Genomic DNA, 18,671 nt, shown 5'->3' on the forward strand with positions numbered 1-18,671 from the left:
GGGCTTTGTGTCTATCTTTGCTACAATAATGCATTCACTATGCTGTTTGTAGTAGCTTACCCGCATTCCTATTTTCCTATTCATTATTAAATCTACTCCTGCATTACCCCTATTTGATTTTGTATTTACAACCCTGTAGTCACCTGACCAGAAGTCTTGTTCCTCCTGCCACCGAACTTCACTAATTCCCACTATATCTAACTTTAACCTATCCATCTCCCTTTTTAAATTTTCTAACCTACCTGCCCGATTAAGGGATCTGACATTCCACGCTGTGATCCGTAGAATGCCAGTTTTCTTTCTCCTGATAACGACATCCTCTTGAGTAGTCCCCGCCCGGAGATCTGAATGGGGGACTATTTTACCTCCGGAATATTTTACCCAAGAGGACGCCATCATCATTTAATCATACAGTAAAGCTGCATGCCCTTGGGAAAAATTACAACCGTAGTTTTCCCTTGCTTGCAGCCGTTCACAGTACCAGCACAGCAAGGCCGTTTTGGTTATTGTTACATGGCCAGATCAGTCAATCATCCAGACTGTTGCCCTTGCAACTATTGAAAAGGCTGCTGCCCCTCTTCAGGAACCCCACGTTTGTCTGGCCTCTCAACAGATACCCCTCCGTTGTGGTTGCACCTACGGTAATTAGATTTAGCATCAGTAAACTGAACTTGCACCTGCCGTACCATAGGTGCAAGTTCAGTTTACTGATGCTAAATCTAATTAAAGTCCTGGTGCTACATGAGAAAGATAAAACATGTTTACATCATTAACAGGCATGTATACCAACCATACATACCATAAAATATTCTGATGTAGTATCAACTTCAAACTAAACATGTAGGTACATAGTAAGTGCTGGTGATGATCAGAATGCTTCTGGTATTTATACAAAGAAACTGAGGCCAGCAGAGGGCACTACAGCTAGGATACATGATTAAGCAGTATCACAAATGTGATGGTTAAAATACGGTATGCATAGTTATTAATTAAAGTTACTTCACATGACAATAAAACATGTACTGACATGGAACTGGATCCATACTTAAAATACACATAAAAAGTGCAAATACTAATGATGCTATGCTCTTAGGCTGGCAAAGTAAAACATACAATTATATTCCCACAAAGTGTCATGTATGATTGAACAACATTGTTTGCAGACAATTCTAAGGTACTGGTCACCAACAAGTCACCAGAAGTACAAAGAGAGAAAGCTGATAAATGCTTTGCTGTGTACATAAGTGGGTATCAAACAATGAAGATACAAAACTTCCTGGCAGATTAAAACTGTGTGCCCGACCGAGACTTGAACTCGGGACCTTTGCCTTTTGCGGGCAAGTGCTCTACCATCTGACCTACCAAAGCACAACTCACACCCAGTCCTCACAGCTTCAGTATCACATCTCCTACCTTCCAAACTTTACAGAAGCTCTCCTGTGAACCATGTAGAACTAGCACTCCTGAAAGAAAGGATATTGCGGAGACATGGCTTAGCCACAACCTTGGGAATGTTTCCAGAATGATGAGAGCAGGAGAGCTTCTGTAAAGTTTGGAAGGTAGGAAACGAGATACTGACAGAAGTGAAGCTGTGAGGACCGGGCATGAGTCGTGCTTCGGTAGCTCAGATGGTAGAGCACTTGCCCGCGAAAGGCAAAGGTCCCGAGTTCGAGTCTCGGTCGGGCACACAGTTTTAATCTGCCAGGAAGTTTCATATCAGTGCACACTCTACTGCAGAGTGAAAATTCTCATTCTGAATAAAAATACACTTAATATAAAGAAAATGAGCACTATTAATTTCTAATAAAAAAAAGAAAAAAGAAAAAAAAAGAAAAGACTGTAATAACCTCGAAATAAATAATGAATCTGTACAATGTGTGAAAAACACACAGTTATTTTGAATGCACGTTGATTGTCAATCAAAGTGGAAAGGGCATGTAAAATCACTTTGAATGATAGAAAAACTTGAGGTCAACATCATGATCGAAACATGTTAAACTAACAAGGGAAGTCTGGAAGTCTATTGACTTGAACAGGACTTTGGTGTTCCAGTTATATTTAGAAGCCTTATGTACCACTGAATATAGGATGGTGAGAGCATTCAGCTTCCCACCATTGGACTTAAAGATGTGCCTGTAGTTCCTCAACTAAATGCATGAAACAATAAGCAGAAGTACCATAGACACATTTGGCAAAAGCAATATCTGGACAATCCTCAGAATCATATCCCAGAGCTGCAAAATTGAATGGCACTTGAACCACTTTCTTGAATGCAGTTTCACCTGCAGGAGTATTGTATCCAGCTGCTTGTCAGGAATATTGAAGCATAAGCTGATACACTGGAGCAGACAGCTGTTCATGAATAATAGAATGCATTGTCATTATGAAAATTCTGTCTGATGACTTAGTGTATAATAGTCCTTATATAGTCTGTTATCTATCTTTCATATGTTTTACATTTTTGGGAGAAATTTGTAAGTAGTTTGGTGTTCTTTGGCAGATTGGCTTTCAATGTCTTTACCTGCAAATGAACAACTTTCTATTGTTATGTTCTTGTGAGCAATCCATGAATCTAAAGTAGTGTACACTTCTGGTTATGTGTGACATTGTAATAAACAGCATTCACGAAAAATGATGTTAAATGTTTTTCAACATTTTCCCACTTGTGTTAGCCTCTGAATGTATGTCTGGTGGAAGATTGTCTTCAATAGAAGTTTTAATTTCAGGTCAAAAGTTTTTCTGGAGAAAAATATACAGTTTTTATTTTAGGTGTTCACTCATTGAATCTCCAACATCTACTGTATGACTGTGAGTTGTACTGTGTGCAGACTGGACCAGAGTGACTGTTGATTTTTCTTCCTTTTTTAGATAGCTTCACATCAGAAGTTAACTCGTAAAAAAATCCACTTTGATCAGTGTTCAAAAGGCAGTGTCACATATTTGGAAACTCACAGTGTACTGGTTTACTTCTCTGACAAAATGGGGCCCAGACTGGTGAAAGTCTTTTGCTTCCTTTACATCTCTGTCTTTCACAAAAGTAGTCCACAGCACATTTTACATTCTTCTTGTGACATTGTATGAAAGCTGCAGAATGTTTACACTTTGTGTGCATAATTTATCTTGCTTTTTGCATTGCCCAAAGTATGTTGTGACACTAATGAGCATGTTTTCTTTCATTTCTTGCTTTGTGAAATCAAAATAGAATGTGTTGTTTTATCTCCAATTCTTTGACTGCCTTCTTTCCTTGAAATGGATATTCATTACATCTTTCTTTCTCCACAAAATCAAATATTAATTCACTGTGCAATGTGCATTTTTATAGATGGAAGCCTCTTCAATAACAAGCTATAGGTCACAACTTTAGTAGAGGTGTATGATAATCATAGTAAATGCTGTCAAAACATTCTTCTGAAAGTTTTATTAAAATCCTAACAGTGTTGGATTTCTTTTCTGGTGGAGGTTTGTAGTCACCAGAACTGTTAGCTTTTTTTTGAGGAGTACTGTTTCCACCACTACCACTAACATTACGATCTTGAACACTATTAATTCTGTTATCACTGCTAAAGTCATTTTTCTCATCCACCATCCTATTCACTGTTATTTCAGTTGAGCAGTCAAATGAATATTCATGTCTCTGAGTCAAATGAATATTCATGTTTCAGAATAATCATACACAGTAAAACATTGTGAAAGTGTCATATCCTGTCCTACATTGTCTTCCATTGGATAACACCTTCTTAAATTGGATGCCACACTATTTAAAACATGCAAAACGTTAATGGTTTCATTCATTTTCACTGTAGATTTATGAAAATACTGCTGAGGTAATTGGCTGAGGTAATTGGCTGACAGACGTTTAACCCCTTCCCCCCCTCCCCTCCTCCAAGACTGTAAGCACTGCTGTATACAAACCAAGGGACCAAGAGCAACAAAATCACATCACATGCTGTTGCCAGTTTGGTAAGAAGTGTGAGATGGGTCTGTGTACCAATGTTCAATACAAATTCCTGTTCAAGCCAAGAGACATCCTTTGTAAGCTTCATGATTAGTTTAAACAAGTGTTGACTTCCCTTTAACTTGTTATCCAGTTGAGAAAGTAACATGACGTCACCAGGAACATTCAGACTTGAGAAACAAAAACCAAAAGAGAAGTATGACATGCGAAAAATGATTATGTGGCAGTTAACTTTCTTAAGCAAACTATATATAATTGCTATAATAGTGACTAAATTTGTTATCTCAAATTTGCATATAAATCAATTGGATTAAGTACCACATCAGTTTATACATAGCTGTCTTACCTCATAGACTGTGTAACTGTCGTACTTCGTGGAAGCTTGCTGTGAGAGACCCAAGGTCAGTTGATCAAAATTGTTACCTTCGAGGATGATTTCTGGTTTATTGAACCATCTATTTATTTTTATTTTACCAACTGGACATCCTATGTCTTTGTACATGCTGCAAGATGTGATTTGAATAGTTTAGCTAATTAATAAGAAAAAAGAATATATACATGAACAGGTCCCTGGAGAAAAGGACAGTTTTGCCTTGCAGGACATTTATTTATTATTTATTTAGTATTTTTTCTGTCATGTGTCCATACACTAATGGCTTTTGCAAATGTCAGAAATAACAGTTGACAATAATTCCACTTTAAAAATATGTTACGTATCACAGATGTTACATCTTATATCTGTTTTGTACATTTATTACTTTACAGTTGATATGCTATGGGTTCATGTCACAGTCAGTGCCTTAAGAGTTGTTGAATAAGTGTAAAAATTTACCTGTCAGAAGCAATTTTAATGTAGTGTTAAAATCATTCCCCACACAACCACAGCTTCATCTATATTTCTTCTCTGCAAACTACTGTGATGTTCGTTGCAGAGGGTACACCCTGTGCTACCAGTTATTAGGGTTTTTCCCATTCCATTCTTGCATGGCATGTGGGAAGAATGATTGTTTAAATATCACTGTGCTTGCTGTAATTAATCTAATACTGTCCTCATGGTCCCTACAGGAGTGATACACAGGGGATTGTAATATATTCCCAGACTCATCTTTTAAAAGTGGTTCTTGAAATTTTGTAAATAAGCTTTCTGGGGACACTTTATGTCCATGTTCAAGAACCTGCCAGGTCGGTTTCTTCAGTATCTCTGCAAAACTCTCCCACAGTTCAAACAAGTCTGTGACTGTTTGTGCTGCTCTTCTCTATATAGATTCAACATGCCTTGCTAGCCCTATTTTGTACAGATCCCACACACTTGAACAATATTCTGGCATGGGTTACAAAAGTGATCTGTAAGCCATCTCCTTTGTAGACTGATTGTATTTCCCCAGTTTTCTATCAATAAAGTGAAGTATGTCACCTGCTTCACAGAAAACTAAACCTACATGATTATTCCATTTTATATCTGCACAAAGTTCACTCAGGTATTTTTAGAGGTTGCCCATTTCCTACTGTGACTCATTGATGTTATAGTCATAGGACAGAATTTTTTTCAATTTTTTAAGTGCACAATTTTACATTTCTCTTCATTTAAAGTGGGCTATCAATCTTTTCACCACTCTAAAATCTTATCGAGATCTGACTAAATATTTATGCAGCTTCTCTCAGACAGTACTTCATTACAGATAACTTCATCATCTGTGAAAAATTTGAGGTTACCAAAACAGCAAGGGCCACAATATACTTCCCTGGAGCATACCTGAAGCTACTTCTGCATCTGTCAATGACTCTCCACCCAACATAACTTCCTTCATGCTTTCTACAAAATAAACCTTAAGCCAGTTACAAATTTCACTCAATAATCCCATGTGATAGATTGTACTTTTGATAATAAGAGCAGATGTGGCACTGAGTTAAATGTTTTTCGGAAATTGAAAAATACTGCATCTACCTGACTACCTAGATCCAAAGTATTCAGTATGTCATATGTGAAAATTAGTGTGAACTGAGTTTCAATGACTGATGTTTTCTGAATCTCTGCTAGTTGGAATGAAGGAGGTCATTCTGCCTAAGATACCTCATTAGATTTGTGCTTAGAATAAGTTCTAAAATTTTGTAACAAATTAATGCCAAGGATATTGAATGGTAGTTTCGTGGGTCACTTCTACTACCCTTCTTGGAGACAAGTGTGGTCTGTGCTTCCTTCCAACAATTGGGCATGGTTTTTTGTTTGAGGGATCTATGATAGATTACAGTTAACAGAGAGGATAATTCTGCTGAAAAATCGGTACAGAATTTCATAGGGACTCCCCATGATCTCCCTGGAGATTCTCAGTGGTACGAGGATTCAACCTGGTCAATTCTCCTGTGTTTTTCTTTATGAAGGAACATTTTAAAATGGAATTAAACATTTCAGCTTCTGCTTTGCTCATTTTAAGTTCCTATTTTATCTGAGAGTGAATGGACGCTAACTTTGGTGCCACTAACAGTCTTTATGTACACCCAGAATTTCTTTAGGTTTTGTAAAAGATCATTTGACAGTATTCTGCTACATTTATCACTGAAGGCTTCTGGCAGTCCTCTCTTGACAGTAAAAATTAAATGGCGTGTGACGAGGGCCTCCCGTTGGGTAGACCTCTCGCCTGGTGCAAGTCTTTCGATTTGACGCCACTTCGGCGACTTGTGCATCGGTGGGGATGAAATGATGATGATTAGGACAGCACAACACCCAGTACTTGAGTGGAGAAAATCTCTGACCCAGCTGGGAATCAAACCCGGGCCCTTAGGATTGACAGTCTGTCGTGCTGACCACTTAGCTACCGGGGGCGGAGAGTCAAATGTTTTTAGCCCTATGATTTGTTTTACACCTATTATGCATTAATCTGTGTTTCTTTAGAAGTTTTTTTACATAGAGTGTCTCTCCCATTATGAACTGTTCTACCAAGTTGATATTGATCCAATGCAGGGTAAACTGTTCTTGTAAACTTGTGCCATAGTACCTTTACATGGTTGTCTCCTGTGCTAAAAGCTTAAAGTTCCTCATTGAGAAATGACACTATTGTAGTTTATCTAGCTTACTGAATATATATCTTTTGCTTCATTGTTGCTACAAGTGCCTCATGGTCACTGATACCTGCTTCAATGTTCATTGTTCACATCCTCAAAGAGAGCAGGTCTATTTGTTGTCATTGGGTTTAACATATTTCCATCATGAATGGGGTTCCAAGCCATCTGCTCTAGGTTGTTTTCATAGATGGTACTTAGTAATGTTTCACAGGATATCTTGTCATGTCCAACAATAACAAAACTAATTTTCCCAGTTGATTAAAATGATTATTGGATAATAAAGACTTCTCTGATGGCTACTGTATGATCACGGAACTAACACAAAAGCAAACTGAAGCTTCCTCTAAGGCTTTCAATTACATCAAGATATGTGTCTGATGGTGAATAAAAGGATCCAATGACAATTTTATGCCCACCTGCGATACTTAGTTTGTATATATGTATGTATTGAACTGGGGACCTAGAAACGATGGAGAGGCATCATAGCCCTCAGTGATATACAACCCCACTACAGGCTACAGCAGTCCACTCAGCCCACCACTGATCCACACCGAACCCAGGGTTATTGTGCAGTTTGGCCCCCAGTGGACCCATGGCAATGTCTCATTCCAGATGAGTGTAACCCCAATGTTTGCATGGTAGAGTAATTATGGTGTACATGTATGGGGAGACAGTGTTTCTGCAGCAATCGCCGACATAGTGTAACTGAGGTGGAATAAGCGAAAACTTAAATCGCACTTTTCTCACATGACATACTGAAAGTTTTGGATCAAGGTAATCTGGTAGATGGTGCATTTCTTGATTTCTGGAAGAAAGAAAAAAAAATGTGTCACTGTTTGAATCAGCCAGCTCATCCAAATACTTGTGAGTAATGCTTTGTAGGGATATGAAATGAAATGATCACATAGGTTCAGTCATGGGTAAAGCAGGTTGTAGATTCCAGTTTATTGATAGAATACTGGAATGTGCAATCAATCTACAAAGGAGATTGCTTTAAAATCACTCATGCAACCAGTTCTAGAATATTACTCAAGTGTGTGGGATCCATACCAGCTAGAACTAGCAGAGAATATTGAATGTATGCAGAGAAGGGCAGTACAAATGGCCACAGGTTTGTTTAATCCATGGGAGAGTGCCACAGATACACTGAAGGAACTTCATACTCTTGAAGATAGATGTAAACTATCCAGAGAAAGTCTATTAACAAAGTTTCAATAACTGACTTTAAATGGTTACTTTAGGACTGTACTACAACCCCCTACATATTGATCACATAGGGCTTGTGAGGATAAGATTAGAATAATTACTGCACACACAGAGGCATTCAAAAAGTCATTCTTCCATACATGAATGTAACAGGAAGAAACCCTAATAACTAGTACAATGGGATGTACCCTCTGCCACGTGCCTCTAGGTGGTTTACAGAGTATAGATGTAAATGTAGATAAGGAATATATTGTCAGGTATTTGTGATGCACAAACACTTCAGAGTATGAATATCTATGACCTATCCCTTGGATAAGTCTTATTGCTCTTTTCTGTAACAGCAACATCCCGTTCAAGTGAAAATCAACTGCACAACCCCATAGTTCGATGCCATAATTAAGAAAGCAGTAACTTATTCCACAGTAGCTTATAGTGTTTTTAATGTTTGGCTGAGAATTATCTTCGTGAATTGGCTAAGGAGATGTAAGCCACTACTAACAAATCTCTTCTGCTGCAAGTTCTTTGTTTTACATATTTTGACAGGGCGTAGTACAGAGCAAAAAAGGAAAAGAATTGTCCAGTAAACATGAGCTATGAAATGCATACCTTAAGAGCTTGTTTTCCACAGTAGTGCACCTTATGGCACTCCCTTGAGTTTTTCTTCCACTTTCAGCCATTGTACACTAAAGTGTTAATTTAAAATACCTGGCACTTTTTTGTTGCATAGTAGATAAGTGGGCAATGTCCTCCAGTGATAGGCAGGAGACTCCTACAGCAGCCATGCTGATAGCTTTTAAGGTATGCATTTTAAAGCCCACATATATTGCACAATTTTGCTTCAAATGAACATTCCTGTCATATTCCTGAATATTGACCATTACTCCTGGTACATCTTGTATAAGAAAGAGAAAGACAAAGCACTGGGCCCTGAGGAACACTTAGTAGTACATTATCACTGGTGTATTGAAAGTTTATTTTTTATTGCCTAGTTTGTGCATCAGTTTAGTGCACCACTTATGATTCAACAGGTTTTTGACCAGAACATTCACAGATGAATCCGCCATACAACATGACTTCACTTTTTTTTAGAAGTAAAAAAAGGGTCAATTGCTGAGGTGCATATTTAAGTCCTGCAGTAGCATCAAATTAAAAGGCTGAGAGCTTAGTAATAATTACTACAACAGAAAATCCTTAAAAAGCAAAGATTTCTCTGCACTTTTAAAGATGTAATGGTCTTACCGCAACACACTAAGAGTTACTTGCTTTTCAGTACTTTCATGCATTCTTCCTCTGGCTTTGCAATGTTTCATTTTATATCTAGAGCACAATTTATTTTGTATCAGCAACAACAAGTGTGAATTACTTTGATCACACAAAACTTCCAAGACACAACATGTATATAAAATGACTAATAAATTTAATAGGTATTTTTCAGAAATTTCCACGAATCTCCTGACCAACTCTCCAAACACTGTACACTTTCTTCCCAAAAACAATACACCTCTTAACTCCTTTTTCCAATATACTACTACACCATGTGAATTTGAAGGCATTATAAGGAAAGACATTAAAAAGATTTATTCTGCAGGGCTTGATATAATATCCTGCTTCTTATTTCATAATTGCCCAAAGTACATGGTGACTATAGTTAAAGTTAAACTTTCAAAATTCTGTATGAATAACACCACTGGTCAGAATGATGTCAAATTGCAACAGAATGTTATGGGAGAAGGGGAAAAACGTGTGGCAGGAGAAAAAGAATAGTGTGAAAATTGATCAATAGATGGTGCTATAAGTGTCAGAAGACATAAGTGGAAACATGTGCATGACCCATTGATGTTGGTATAAACACGCTCGGTACACGATTTTTCCTCCTTTCACACCTGTGATGTTCACCATAACTGTCTCAATGCAGGATCGCGCTCTGCTTGTAAAGCTGTATTACAAGAATGGTGACTGTGCTCACACCACTCTGCAGAAGTTCTGGACACTGAAGGATTCAAAAAAAGGCGGTGCTCTAATGACTGCCATGTTTCTATGTAATGGAATTGGCTTATTTTACAGTATCGAAATCCCTCCACAGACATGTAGACCACCACACACATGATACCAGAAATAAAACCTAGTAACAAATTATAGCTCACATCACAAAATTATATGGTAATGAGGTAAGGGCATAAAATATAGCCCGCATCTCGTGGTCGTGCGGTAGCGTTCTCGCTTCCCACGCCCGGGTTCCCGGGTTCGATTCCCGGCGGGGTCAGGGATTTTCTCTGCGTCGTGATGGCTGGGTGTTGTGTGCTGTCCTTAGGTTAGTTAGGTTTAAGTAGTTCTAAGTTATAGGGGACTTATGACCACAGCAGTTGAGTCCCATAGTGCTCAGAGCCATTTGAACCATTTTGAACCATAAAATATACAACCACCTCCCATTAAACAACAAAATAAAAAAAAATAAAAAAAAGAGAATTAAATTCAAGGAATTATTACTGAATCGGTAGTTCTATTCTGTACATTCTTTAATTACTTGTAATAAGCTGGATTCTGTTTTAACTATAATGTACAGCACGTAATTTTTATGTTTGTGTTCACTACATGAACAGAATTTGACAATACAAATGTAATCTCCAGTAGGGACCCATCTATATGGAATGTTCTTAATAATTATAACTATGAAAAACACGTGCAATATTTCTTATCAATGTAAATTTTCATTTGTTATTCATTTCTGTGCATTTCTACTTAGTAAAATAATTTAAACTAATGTATCTTGTAGCTTTATGTTTTTGTTTATATCTCCTATATGTATTCTGCTATGCAAAGTATGTACACCACCACCATCTTACTATAATTTTTAATTGACTTGTCTTATATTATGCTGTGCTTTACTGTAAAGAAAGTATGATATACAGAAATAATAAATAAATAAAACTCAAGCATCCTATGTGACTAACTACAAATTATACTGTTAATGGTCACAATGTATATACTTTCTGAATCTCACTATTACTACTGCTACTGCTACTACTACTACAATTATCATTATTTGTGAATAAGCCCATTAGGGCCACACAAAGTGCTTACGGTTAGGTATTTGCCTTCCTCTGTGCCCATTTTTCTGCCATTCTCTTCCATTGGTTTCCTTTCTCTCTTCAGATCTTATTGTTCTAGTCTTCCTCTTTGGTTTTTCCCCTTGATCAACTTCCCATTTGTGAACTTTGGACCAGGAGATTTTGAGTTTAAGCATCTTGTGGAGTAATTTCTGCCAGTTTTAGATCACTTTTGATAATGTGCATGATGGCTTTGCTCTTGTTGTAAAAAAAAAAAAAAAAAAAAAAAAAAAAAAAAAAAAAAAAAAAAAAAAAAAAAAAGGGGGGAGAAGAAGAAGAAGAGAGAGAAGAATCAACTATTGTAAGTCAGTCTGCATTCATTCATTTAATGTGTCCATAGAATCTTAACCTGCATTTTGTAACATCACTATGGATGTTTGCGTTTTGTTTGAGTTCCTGATTGCTTCTGAGTTGGTGTTGTTTATCTATAAGCTTTGGGTCTAGAATTTTTCTTATGACTTATCATGCATGTTTCTCAATTTTTTCATTATCAGTTTTCATGTTCAAAATTAGTTTTACTGATACATAGAGGCATTGCCATATTGTAATGTCTTAGTTTTATATGCTTGGAGAGAGATTTCTAGTTTATTTTTTTTTATTTTTTTTAGGTATGCAATTTACATCATTTGGAATGTAATTTCATTTGATTTTTTTTTTGATTCAGTTTTCCTGGGTGGTTTCACAAAGAAATTTAAACTGTAGAACTCATTACATTTTGCCATATTTCATCTCCATGAATTTTGGTGCTTGTTTGTTGCAGGTCATGTACTCCGTCTCTTCGAAAAATGTTTGCAAACAGATTTTTTCTACAGTACTTTCAAGAGTTCATTCTCATTTTAGGCCAATGAAATGTCTTGAATTAGTATTGATAGATCATTTGAAAAAGCTGGGCAGTCTGTAGATAGCCTACTTCTGCCTAAAGTGATTTGTTAGTCAATTCTGAGGACTGTTTTCTGTTTGCACCATTCTTGTATCACTTTGTCAAGAAGAAAGTTGGACAGTAATGAAGAAAATCAGTCTCCTTGTCTTACTCCTGTGTTAATTTCAAAAGGATCTGAGAATTGACCCATAAATTTAACTTTACCTTTGTATCTGTCAGTGTCTGTTCTAGACCTTGTTTCTTTAATATTTGGAACAGTGCTTCTTGTTCAACTGAGTCATAGATGTTTTTGAAACCAACAGATTTACAGAATAAATTTTTCGTACAAAATCTCTGATTTCGTATGGTTAGCTTTAGGTTCAAGATTTGGTCTGGATATGAAACACCTGTTCTGAATATTGACTGATATTTTCCTATTTTGTGCTCTGTTGTGTGTTAAGTTATTTTAGTATTCTAGTATTTTAAGCATTTATATGACAATGCAGAATTACACTCAGAAAGTTTTTAATTCAACTGACACTAGATGCAGGAGCCTACATATTCAGTTTACAAATACATGGAAGCCCAGTTTCTGGTACAATATCATGTGACAAATTTTCTTGCTACACTTTTTACAGATCTCTTATGGTGTCAAGGGAAACTGTCAGGTTTTTCAGAACACAGTTTTGGAGAACTGATAAAATTTGTGCCACATGATTTAGATGAAATGAGTTAATTTTAGAATCTCTCTTGCACGAAGTCAACTGTTACTTACAGCAAGTCACCCTGAGCAGTCCCATGAAACATCCTGAAAACTGCCTCTGTGAACTCGGCAAGTGTAGCTGGTCTCAAGTCCTCCTTGTAACAGTTGCTATATCCTGTTTGGTTTGACTCTATAGGGAACTTGTCTAACAATTCAGTAACTGCAAACAAAAGATAAATGGTGCTGCAGAATCATCATCTAAAATTGGAAAAGGTGTTAAGCCTATATGTTTTTTAAATGAGCAAATAATGTGCAGTATATTGTGAGGGTCATTCAGTAATACAACACTTTTTTTTTCTCAACCAATTTCAGTTGTAAAGTGCAGAGTTTACACTATGTAACATTTCCACTTCAGGCCTTATAATTTCATGAAGTTCCGATAGGTGATGGCACTATACGTAGCCTTCTGAATAGTGTCTGTAATGGAGGTGCATCCCAAACAGAGAGCTGTAATTGAGTTTCTTTTGGCAGACAACTAGAGCATCATAGATATTCATAGGTGCTTGCACAGTGTCTACAGAGACCAGGCAGTGAACAAAAGCATGGTGAGTCACTGGCCGAGGCATCTGTGACCAATGCAACAGGGTTGCACAAACCTGTCTGACCTCCCATGTGCTGGTTGACTGCACACAGCTGTGGCTCGCGCAGTGTTGGAACATGCAGATACTCTCATCTGAGGTAATTCATGGATCAAACACCTCACTGCTCAACTGGACATCTCTCTTGGTAGTGCTGACACACTGGTCCACCAGTTGGGATACTCACAGGAGTGTGCCCACTGGGTTACTCATCACCTAACAAAGACCGTAAACAGCAATGAAGGACCATCTCTGCAAAACTGCTTGTGCATTACGGGGATGATGAAAATTTTTTGTCAGCATCATCACAGGTGAAACAAGGGTTCCTCACTTCAAACTGGAAACAAAATGGCAATTCATGGAGTGGTGCCACACCACCTCTCCACTGAAGAAAAAGTTCAAGCTGCATCCTCAACTGGTAAAATCATGATGATGGTCTTCTGTGACTCTGAAGGGGTTATTCTGTTTGATGCCCTCTCTTACAGTGCAACAGTCAACTCAGAAGTGTACTGTGCTACCCTCAGAAAATTGAAGAAATGAACTCAGTGTGTTCATTGCCATAAAAATGCAAACAAACTTTTCCTTCTACATTACAATGCAAGGCCTCACCCAGTTCTGCACACTAGGAGAGCTCACAAAACTTCACTGGGCTGGTCTTCCTCATCCACCCCGCAACTCGGATCTCGAATATTCTGACTTCCATCTGTTTGGCCCAATGAAGGGTGCACTCCATGGGAAACAGAACATGGATAATGGGGAGCTTATGGATGCAGCAATTTGTCGGCTTTGATGTCGACTGGTAGAGTGCTACCATATGGACAGAGTGGTCCTCCCAGTAAGGTGGCATACGGTCATCACATTGAACAGAGATTGTGTTAAAGAATATGGTTTTGTAGCCAAAAGAGTGAGGAATAATATGGTGCATCAGAACCCTGAAAACCCTCCCCCCCCCCCCCCTCCCAAAACAAAAAAAGAATGAAAGAAAAAAAATGAAAAGTGTTGCATTACTTACTGGACACCCCCATAAAGTTTTAAGTGGGTACACATATACTTGGAACAGTGGCATGGTGTGCTGTAAAAGGTACCCTCCTCACTGTTCTCCTTACCTCTCCCCTGTGGTTTTTTGCCACCTACACAAGCTACACAATATCCTTGTCTGTCCCTGTTCCATCTCTGCTCCTAACCCCTTGCCCCACAGCTCACAGACCTCAATGTGAGACCTTTTCTGTATGTCCTCTCATTGCCACCTACTCCAGTCCTGTCATAGGCACCAAAAAATAACTGCAACCACTGCAAGTGTTGTACTAATGAGCTCTCTGTTGTCATGAATGGTCACACCCAAGCTAGAGGCAGTTAGCAAGCATACTGTGCAACAGTGTATGTTTGACTCCAGAGACTGTCTCACAGTCTGGACTGTTTCATACCAATATTAGCTTTTCTGAACTGCAAAGTTGGGGAGCCTCCCTGCAACATATCTTTCATTCCCATACACACTCTGGCCTCAACTGTCCTTCCATGCTCCCACTACAGCCTCACACACACACATATCCCCACCCCTCTTGCCCCTCCCAGCAAAGCTGCACAGCCCTTTCTCCTTCTCTGCTCCCCCCCCCCCCCCACCCCCCTTACAGTTGCACCTAGCAGCCCTCCATCTTGTCTCTACTCTCTACCTGCACACACCACAAGCAGTGCAGTACAAGTGCACCTTCTGTATCCCCAGTACCCACCCAAAGCAAGATCACTGCTCACCACAGTCTCAATTTGGCCTCAGCAGCTGAAGTCGACAGTGGCTACGTGTGGGTCAGTCGTGCATATAAGGGGGGAGGAGCTGTCAAGTGAGTATTTTTGAATGTGCCTGTTCACTGCTCAATGCCTGTTCTAAGTGGCAAGCAGCAATCTATCATAGTTTTTATATGCAGAGTATTTATTTTAACTCAAGCCAACTAAATATCTTGAATATGATGCCCTCTACGAAAGAAATGTTCTAGGTGAAAAGTTCATAGTATTAAAAGGGACATCTGTCTCTGCTACAGCTGGTCACCTCCTAACCAGCCCTCCTGTGTGGACAGGGTCAAGTTCGTATTTTCAAATGGGAACTGCCCATTTTTATTGCATATTCGCATTTTATGACAAAAATGCATACAGTTTATTCAAACTATTGTTTCCTATTCATAATAATTGAGAAAAGTCTGCCTCTTTTTGCAATTAAGTATCAACACATTTGATTCTGCATTTCATTTACAAATGATGTAAATGTAAACTGTTGAGCTCTAATGCTTGATGCTAATCTTCAAACATGACTTGGATGTTGTAAATGTTATTGTATAGTACAAATAATATTGCTAGAAACTGCCATTTCTGGCAAACAAGCTACTTGTATGGTAATACAGTCTTCTGTTGTCTAGGGCATTGATTGTGGTGAGTCCGCAAACCACTGGAATGCTTGATTTCAGAGCCCACACTCAAATCCCACCATCAGGGTGACATTTCAGTGTGTGTTTCCATCCTACTACCATAACTCTCACACTGACTGCTATATGGCTATTGATGAAATACAAACGTCAACTACTGTAATGAGACAAAATGTCCATGTAGTGATAGTGACAGGCACACTTGCCATGAATACTCACCAAACACTCCAATAGTGAGATGGTGAGAGGCATTGGGGCTCATCAAAACCCAGCATCCCAGTAGTGAGATACCAGGGCACTCACCGAAATCAAGAGCCCCAGTGGGAGAGGCAAGTGAATCACAAAAATCAAGCATCTTGATGGGAACAGAAAACTATTACATCAATGATTGTTCCTAGATAACACTAAACATAGTTTCTAATAAGATGTTGAAATAGCTAACCATACTGTACTGTACAACCAAACCTGCAACACTAAAGTAAATTTCAAACATAAATATCAACCATTAGAACACATTTGCATCGTAAAAGAAGTTTAGAATCAAATGCGCAACATCAGGCATACTTGATATTTGTCAATTACAGTGACACCATCTACCAAAAATGCAAAACAATGCCTTGAGTAAACCATCTGTATTTTTTGATGCAAATTCTAAATTAGCAATAAAAATGGGGGTTCCCATTTGAGAATACAAAGTTGACCCTAGTCATGCAGGGGGGGGGGGGGGGGGGTAGGAGGTGGCCAGTTGTACCACAGACAGGGTGTCCCATTTATTAATATTAATTATTTCACCTACAGCATGTTTCCATACAGTGTATATATTCAAGATATATTAGTTGTCTCAAGTCAAAACAAATACCCTGTCTATAGGGCACTATCAGTATGAGTAGATTGGCACTAGTTGTAATTAGTCACCAGTACACTTCACAGAAGTAGTTTGCAGTGGCTGCTTCTGACTGTTAATGTGTAACTCGACTCTTTTTACATCCCGGTCGGCCCTCCTTCATGATGGAAATTAGGTACCTCAATCCACAAACGAATAGAGGCTCAGAAATCTCAGTTTCAAACCTGAAAGAACAATAAATAAATTCTTATAACAGCTTTTTGAGAGTACTTACCCACAATCTGTGAGACAAATTCTGTATAGGTTATGTGTTGGTGTTCTGCAATAACGATCCTGCGAGCCTCTTGGTACGTCTTCTCATCATCCCAGTGTGGGTTCATGGAAGATAACTTGTTAGCCACCCTGTTGTGTTCTCGTAAATACAAATTTTGCAGTATCGTCAGCTGGGTGTTCTGGTTCACACGGGCATCACCTGAATACATAACATTTCATGCCACATTTTAACTGTGACACTGGAAAGCTAAAAGCAATTTTAAACTACATAACAAGGTTGGCTTGTTCCAGTTTTTCATAAAATTTTTCTGTTTCCATATTCATTTATTCCAGTGAGCTTCACTCTATGGTACAAGACTGAAGTATCCACATAAGGTAATTGCACATTGTGAGAGTCATATTTGGTACACTAGGCCAAATGTAGGCATGAAACCAACTCACATTTAATTCAAAAATTTATATGTTCATAGCAGCAACATAAAAAGTACAGAATACATGTGCTAAACTTCAGTTTTTAATACAATGATATTTTTTAATTTCTTGTCCTTGATTTGCACCTCTATCACCAGGAAATTGTGTATGAGGATGGGGAAAAAAACATTGCTTTGGGTGGAGCTTGTGTAGTACACATTTCTGTCACTAGGCATGTATAGTGCAGCTCATTGCCAGTTCAGTGACACCTGTGTTATCAACCTGGCTTGTTATTTTTATCTGCAGTGACTGTTTTTGTTAGCACTGTTTTGTTCTTGTTTCATTTTTTATGATGGCAGGTTTAAGTGAACAATATGCAGCTGTGAAATTATGTTTTCTACTCAGTAAAAATGCTGCTGAAACTATTTTAATGTTGATAACAGCTTACCAAGATGATGCTATGGGGAAAACTCAAGTGTGCAAGTACAGGGTGACACAGAAAAATGGAAACATTTCCACAGTCCAACAAAACTAGAAGTGATGAAGAAAAGAAATTGCATTCATAGTAATTGAAACCTTACAACTTTGCCATTAATGAAAAATTGAGGGCATTTATTATTTTTTAAGAAAATTATGCCCTTTAGATGGTATCCTTCTGTACAAATACATTCATGAAATCTGCTGTTCAGATTCCTTATTGACTGCTGCAATATCTCAGCTTTGATACTGGGAATTGCATCCCGAATTCTCTGTTTCAATTCAATTTCCCTGTTCATTTGCAAGAAAAAATCACAAACAGATAAATCTGGCGATCTAGGGTGCCAGGGGATGTTATTGAATTGTGAGATCACGCAATTGCCAAACAATTCTCACACATATGCCATTGACTGCCGTGCAGTATGTGATGTCGCTCCATCTTGTTGAAACCAGGCTTCTTGGACATTTGGAAAGTTGTTCAATGCAGGTGTAATGAAAGTTCATAACATCTCCACATAATGATTAGCATTGACAGTTAATGTGTTTCCCTGTTCATTTGCAAAAAAGTACGGTCTGATAATCCCATGTGATGAAACACCACTTTACTAGCATGTAAAGGGTGCTTATGAGCGTCATTAGGATTTGTGTTTGCCCAGTAATGGTAGTTCTGTTTATTCATATAACCTGTGAGATGAAAATGTGCATCATCTGACATCCACAACTTGTT

At 38.1% G+C, this 18,671-nt stretch overlaps 1 protein-coding gene across 1 annotated transcript in view; it reads right to left on the reverse strand.

The window, feature by feature from the left end:
- Window positions 1-18,671, reverse strand: part of LOC126106770 (peroxidase-like) — a 195,578-nt gene that overhangs the window by 28,649 nt on the left and 148,258 nt on the right. The window contains exons 8-10 of the mRNA XM_049913148.1: window positions 17,058-17,255; window positions 12,963-13,110; window positions 4,302-4,458 (exon numbers count right to left, since the gene is read on the reverse strand). Of these exons, the coding sequence (XP_049769105.1) occupies window positions 4,302-4,458; window positions 12,963-13,110; window positions 17,058-17,255 (503 nt within the window). The remainder of the gene's footprint in view (window positions 1-4,301; window positions 4,459-12,962; window positions 13,111-17,057; window positions 17,256-18,671) is intronic.

This window comes from Schistocerca cancellata, chromosome 10 (genome assembly GCF_023864275.1).
Source record: "Schistocerca cancellata isolate TAMUIC-IGC-003103 chromosome 10, iqSchCanc2.1, whole genome shotgun sequence".
Classification (NCBI taxonomy): Eukaryota; Metazoa; Arthropoda; class Insecta; order Orthoptera; family Acrididae; genus Schistocerca; species Schistocerca cancellata.